This window comes from Dryas octopetala, chromosome 7 (genome assembly GCF_963921425.1).
Source record: "Dryas octopetala chromosome 7, drDryOcto1.1, whole genome shotgun sequence".
Lineage (NCBI taxonomy): Eukaryota > Viridiplantae > Streptophyta > Magnoliopsida > Rosales > Rosaceae > Dryas > Dryas octopetala.
In genome coordinates, this window is record NC_141372.1 from 11,999,164 (window position 1) to 12,006,163 (window position 7,000).

The 7,000-nt window shown below is 38.1% G+C and overlaps 1 protein-coding gene across 1 annotated transcript; it reads left to right on the forward strand.

Annotated features, from left to right (window-relative positions):
• The first annotated feature begins 272 nt into the window (after window positions 1–272).
• Window positions 273–2,649, forward strand: HB21 (homeobox protein 21). Its single transcript, XM_086250457.1, has one exon. It carries the CDS (start codon window positions 1,321–1,323, stop codon window positions 2,200–2,202), a length of 882 nt encoding a protein of 293 aa, XP_086106583.1. The 5' UTR covers window positions 273–1,320; the 3' UTR covers window positions 2,203–2,649.
• The last annotated feature ends 4,351 nt before the right edge of the window (window positions 2,650–7,000 follow it).

The window sequence follows — 7,000 nt, forward strand, 5'->3', positions numbered from 1 at the left end:
GTAAACTTGCCTGATAGTGCAAGCAAAGCAAGCCCCTACTTTTTTTTTGTTGCTCTTTCAACGTGCTTCTCCTAAAACTCACTAGTGATCGAATTCCTCTTTGTTTGTAAAAAAAAAAAAAAAAATCTGCTTTTCTCTCTCTCTCTCTCAAAAAAAAATCTGCTTCTCTCTCTCTCTCTCTCTCTCTCTCTCTCTCTCTCTCTCTCTCTCTCTCTCTCTTTCCTATTTGGGCCCCTCATCACTAGCTCTGTAACCTCTTATTTAGTGCTTCACTCACTAGCTAAACCCACCTTCAAAACTCTCTCAATAGCTAGCTACAGCCCTCACTCTATCAATCTCCTTCTCTAAGTCCTCTTCTCTCATTTCTTTCATCTTCAGCACCCACTACGTACTTCCACTACCTTCCTAACTTACACCACTTTACTTTTATTTGTCCAGTTCTTGACTAATCTCCACCTTTACCCAAACACTACCCTTTAATTCTTTCCTTCAGCCTTAATTGCCTTTGATTTGCTATGGAAGGTCTTCACTCCTGTTTTTGTTCACCAACAATATTTTCAAAGGGAAGTTGACCTGCTCTTCATCCTGTAATTCTCTTCTTTCTCTAATTCTGTCTATTTCTATTTCTAGTGTGGAAAAAGAAGAAAGAAGGTTTCCAACTAGCTAGCTCTATTCATTTTCTTTCTTGGGGAATTGAGTCTTTGAGTGGTGACTCTCTTACTCACTCTCTCCCTCCCTCAGCTCTCACCCCTCTCTCTATCAACTGATAGAGAGAGAGAGATATATATATATAGCAAAGTCCATACCAAGAAAGTGGGTTTTCTTTTTCCTTGCTTAAATTGGTTTTATTTTTACGGCCAGTTACTGGGTACAGTATTTGCTGCTTCTTTGTTGGTCCTTGTAAGTTGATCAGCTCTTGCATATCAGAGAGGATGGATTGATTTTGATATATATATATATATATATATATTCAAAGTAGAGGTGGCTGAAGACCCTTTTCCTTTTGGCACTTTGTTCTTTGATCAAAAGGATTAATTTTCCCAGCTAGGAGGCCCCATAGCGCGCAGTTCTTTCTCCCTCTCCATTTTAGTTGCTTCCAAAAAGAGAGGATAGTTGTCAAGAAAACTTATTCAAGGTTTTGAGGAACCAATAACCACTTTTTAATTTTAATCATTAATTCAAGCCTCCTAATTTTTTGTCTCTCTGTGTCTTGTTCCTTCTCTTTTGGTCTCCAACCAAACAAACAAGACCCAAACTATAAAATAATAGCTAGCTAGAGAAAAAGAAAAAAAGAGAACAATTTTAATAGTCTAGGGATTAATGGAACTTTCAAGTCAAGAAGGGGATATCCCAATCCCAATAAATAGCTCATATGGTGGTGGGCATGGGCATGGGCGTGGGCACTTGATCCATCATGAGTCTGCAGCAGTAGTAGTACCACACAACCACATCATTCCTTCCTCAGCAGTAGCACCACCCCAAATCCCCACCAATGGCTCTTCCATACCCACAAGCCTAGACAACAAGAAAGTGGCTGTCAAGTACAAAGAATGCCTCAAGAACCATGCAGCAGCCATGGGAGGGACTGCCACTGATGGGTGTGGTGAGTTCATGCCCAGTGGAGAAGAAGGCTCCATAGAAGCCCTCACCTGCTCAGCCTGCAATTGCCATAGAAACTTCCACAGAAAAGAGGTTGAAGGTGAGCTCTCCTCCTCATGGGACAACAATGCAAATTCCCATCTTGCCCCTGCACATATCAACAGGGTTGGGAGGAAATTCCTACTAGGCCATGCCCATCACAACAATCTGTTGGCCCCTGAGGCTTTAGGGTACCACCATACAGCTATACCCTCAAGAACAGCACCCCCCCACCACCACCAGATGATAATGTCCTATAACATGGGGATGGGGGGGTCCCAGATGCAGTCAGAGTCTGATGAGCAGGAAGATCATGGTGGTGGGGTGGTGTGCAGGCCACCACCACAGCTAGTGAAGAAAAGGTTCAGGACAAAGTTCACACAGGAGCAGAAGGACAAAATGTTCAACTTTGCAGAGAAAGTTGGGTGGAAGATTCAGAAGCAAGAGGAGTCTGTGGTGCAAAACTTCTGCCAAGAGATTGGGGTCAAGAGAAGAGTTCTCAAGGTTTGGATGCACAACAACAAACACAATCTAGCCAAGAAGAACCCCCCACCCCCAGCTTAATTAAAAACATCATCTGCTGATTACATAATATTTAATTACTATTTCATCCTCATCATCATCTTCTTTTAATTAGTGTGTGCTAATTAACTCTCTCTCTCTCTCTCTCTCTCTCTCTCTCTCTCTCTCTCAATGAGGACTTAGCTTAAAGTGCTTATTAATTATCATCTTTTACACTTTTTTTTTGTTTTTCTCTCTCCTCTTTGATCTTATTCTTGAGTAATTTTCTTAATGTATGAAATAACAATATTGGTTATGCAATGTAGTTTAGGGAAACTGGGTTCGTGAAAGTGAGTTGTGGGTAATTCATGTTCTTGTAGTCCCAATTCATTGATCACTACAGAATTGGATCGATTAATGAGAGACTGAGTCTGCTGAGGTACTGCCATGTACTGAATTAAATATTTAGCTTCTTTCCTAGTCGATAGTTTTCTTGTTTGCTAGATTAACTTTTGTATTGAATATTTATTGTTTAAGGGATTGTAAGAATGGATCTTGCAGGCAATTTTGATCCTTTTTATTTTTCTGGGTAAATAGTTTTGCTAGCGTATTATGAACCTTGATTTATTTTGATTTCTACATAATAGAACTACTTAAGGATTGCATGCTTTCAGAAAGTGAACTTTGATTTAATTGCTTTTGCAATATTTTAGAGTGAGTTTCTTTACTAAACAATCAATGTAGTAACTCTTCCCTTTTAGAAGTAATCAATTCAATATGCTGACAAAACAAAACAATGCGTGTTGAATTTTGTTTTCTTCCAAAACCTTGGATTCTATTCCTACGTACTGCTCACCTTTTGTAATTGTGTTAATATATATATAAATAAGTTGAGGTATACCCTATTAGGGCTCACACGTCATTTTGTGTCGATTTGAACCGTTCAATTTTTACATCTCCATTAATAGATTATCCTTGTAAAAAATTAGCCAAATCGGAAACCATTTGCCTATCTAACTTTGATCAAATAAATGGACGAACCAAATATTTTTGATGAGACCGTCTATTTGTTTGATCACAGTTAGATAGACAAATGATTTTCGATTTGCCTAATTTTTTGCAAAGATGATCTATCAATGAAGATGTAAAAAATGAACAGTTCGGATCGACACAAAATGATTCGTGTGGGCCCCAACAAGGTCATACCTCAACATAAATAAGTTGAGGTATACCTCAATAGAAGGAGTCTGTATATATATATATATACAGAGGAGTGCTCTAAAACTAACTGGTTAGTAAGTTAATATGAAACTAACCATACTTTTGGACTCACCACATAACTAATCTCATAATCTGAACCGTTTATTTTTTAGGCCTTATTTCAAAGATCATCTTTACAAAAATTTAACTATATCATAAATCATTTAGGCATCTAATTGTGATAAAACAAATAGACGATCAATATTTTCGATAAAAACATATAAATAATTGTTATCATAATTAAATGGCTAAATGAATTCTGATTTTGGAAATTTTTTACAGAGATGATCTTTGAAATAAGCCCTAAAAAATGGATGGTTCGGATTTTGATATTACATTTTGTGGTGGGCCTAACAGGGTAGTTAATTTTTTATTAACTTACTAAATAGTTAGTTTTAGAGTATTCTTGATATACAGACTCCTTCTATTGAGGTATACCTCAACTTATTTAGGTTGAGGTATACTTTATTGGAGCCCACACGAGTCATTTTGTGTCGATCCGAATCATTCAATTTTTACATCTCCATTGATAGATCATCCTTGCAAAAAATTAGCCAAATCAGAAATCATTTGTCTATCTAACTTTGATCAAATAAATGGACGAACCAAATATTTTCGATGAAACCGTTTATTTGTTTGATCAAAGTTAGATAGGTAAATGATTTCTGATTTGGCTAATTTTTTGCAAGGATAATCTATCAATGAAGATGATCCTTGCGAACGGTTCGGATTGACACAAAATGACTCATGTGCAACAAGGTCATACCTCAACATAAATAAGTTGAGGTATACCTCAATAGAAGAAGCATGTCTTGATATATATATATATATATATATAAAATCTCAACTATATATATATATATATATCAAAAATGCTCTAAAACTAACTAGTTAGTAAGTTAATACAAAACTAACCACCATGTAATTTCAAAATCCGAACCGTTTATTTTTTAGGCCTTATTTCAAAAATCATTTCTATAAAAAATCTTCAAAATCAGAAGTCATTTAGTCATTTGATTATAATAACAACTATTTCTATGCTTTTATCGAAAATACTGATCGTCTATTTATTTGATCTCAATTAGATGACTACATGATTTTCGATTTGGTTGATTTTTTACAATGATGATATTTGAAGTACGGCCTAAATAATTAATGGTTTGGATTATGAGATTAGTGATGTGGTGGACCCAAAAGCATGATTACCTTCGTATTAACTTGCTAACTAGTTAGTCAGAGCAATCCTCATATATATATATATATATATATATAGAAGATCTATGTTGCGGTGTTGCATGTTCCAACTGACAAGGAATTAAGAAGCCATTTATCATTTTTTTTGTCATTCAATATATAGAGTAAATTACGTCATTGGTGCACTAACTTTTTCCAAAATCTTAATTTGGTCCATAAACTAAATTTTGTACAAAAATAGTCCACGAAATGTCAATTGTGTCTCATTTTGATCCGCTCAACTCTATTATATTTTCTGTCTATTTTAGAGGTAAAATCGTCCACCCACTTCATCTTATCTTCCCTAACCTCTTCTCTTTCTAAGAAAATTTCAAAGTTTGTGATTATTACGTACTAACTCAACCTCAAATAAAATTAAATAAAAAGATAAGAGAAAAATGCATCATTGGTCCACAAATTATATCATTTTTCCCAAATTGATCTACTAATTAATTTTCGTATCACATTGGTCCATTAATTTTATTTTGCGGGCCAACTTGGTCATTTTCGTCACATTTAACCCATTTGGCCGTTAAAGTCCATCATGTGCATCCCATGTGCGCTTTTGTGAGGACAAATTAGTATTTTCATTCCTTAAGACAAGCCTTCCATTTTGTCCTAAATGAAAATCTTGAAAAAAAATACAAACAATTATCTCTTCAAATAAATTAATATTAAAAATATATATATTAATATCAAATTAAAATTTGTGCAAAAAAAAAAAACAAATAAAAATTATTATATATTTTTAAAAATTTATATTGAACTTTAAATCAATAAAAAATAAAAAACCATCTCCTTCGGTCCTTCCTCTCTCCCTCCCCTCCTTCACCGGTGCACCCCCACCCTAGCAAACCACCACCACCATCTCCTTCCTCCCTTTCCCCCACCACCCCACCCCACCCCACCACACCACACCAAGGGGTGACCTCCAGTGACTTTCCCAGCCACCGACTTCTCCCACTTTTAGTTGCCAGCTACATTCCCAAAATCCCATCTCCTTCTTCCCTCCCACCCTCACCCCAAACCATCGCCACCATCTCCTTCCTCCTTCCATTTCCCCCCACCCCAGTCGCCGCCGACTTCGTCCACTCTAGTCGCCGCCGACTTTGCACACCCCAATCACTACTATCTCCTTCCTCTTTTTCCCCCACCTACTGCCGCTAACTTCGCCTACCTGAGTCGCAGCCGATTTCACCCACCCCAGTTGCTGCTCACTTCGCCCACTCAAGTCGCCACCGACTTCCCCACCTACAAATTCGAATGGGTTGGTGGGTTTGATTGTGGAACCGGAGAAAGAAAAAGGGAGGGAGGAAAGACAGTGAGAAAGAAAGGGAAACAGAGGCAAAGAGAGAGTAGATAGGAAGTGAGAGAAAGAGAGGGAAGAAGGGTTTCCGGTGATGAGAAGTGTTAAATTCCTAGTTTATATGGGTTTCCTTGTAATTATAGGAATAGATGTATTTGCTATTTAGACCCTCACTTGTACAGGTATAAATACCTCTTTTATGTGATTAATAAAAATGAGCTGAAATTATTAAACCCTAAACACATTGTTTGACATGGTATCGGAGCCACCCAAACTTCTATTCGTCAGACTTAGGTTTTTGGTGGTGTGTTAGGGTTGATCTTGGTCTGTTTCTCTTGTTCCTTGCGTGAGAACGAAACTTTGTGTAAATCCTTGTTGCTGTGTGCGTGGGATTGGTCTTGCTCTGTTTTTTGTTCCTTGCGTGAGAACTGCTGCGTGAATCCTTGAGGTTGCTGCTGTGTGCGTGACTTCTCCTTGCTGCGTGACACACCTGCTGCTGCTGTGTGCGTGAATCCTTGCTGCTACGTGACACCCTGCTGCTGCTGTGTGAAGCTTTTCCTTGCTGCGTGATCAGCCGCTGCGTCGCTGCTGCTGTGTGCGTGACTTGCTCTCTGAAGGTTCCGCTGCTACAAGTTAGTTTTTGTTCCGCTGCGTGATCATGGCCGACTCTTCCAAGACTGATGGCAAGAAGGCTGAATTGAGTACACCTCCTACACTTCCTCCGGTTACTTTTAATGACTCAGTAATCACACCAGAAAAGCTTGATGGCACAAACTATGGTGAGTGGGCTTTAAATGCACAGAATAAGATCCGAGGCCGGAAGCGCTGGGGTTTAATTTCAGGTTCACATCCTATGCCTACGGATCATGAGTCACTTGAATTTGAGGCTTGGGAAGATGAAAATTGCATGGTTAAGTCTTGGCTCTTGGATGCAATGACTAAAGATGTGCGTTCATTGTTCATTCGTATGGCGACTGCCAAGGAGATATGAGACGCTCTCAAGAGGCAGTATTCCGTGAGTCAGGATGGTTCCAAGGCTTATTCACTCCATTGTCAGGTTAT

Bases quoted from the DNA above. Each gene is read 5' to 3' on its own strand.
- HB21 (XM_086250457.1), top strand. From the start codon at position 1,321: ATGGAACTTTCAAGTCAAGAAGGGGATATCCCAATCCCAATAAATAGC.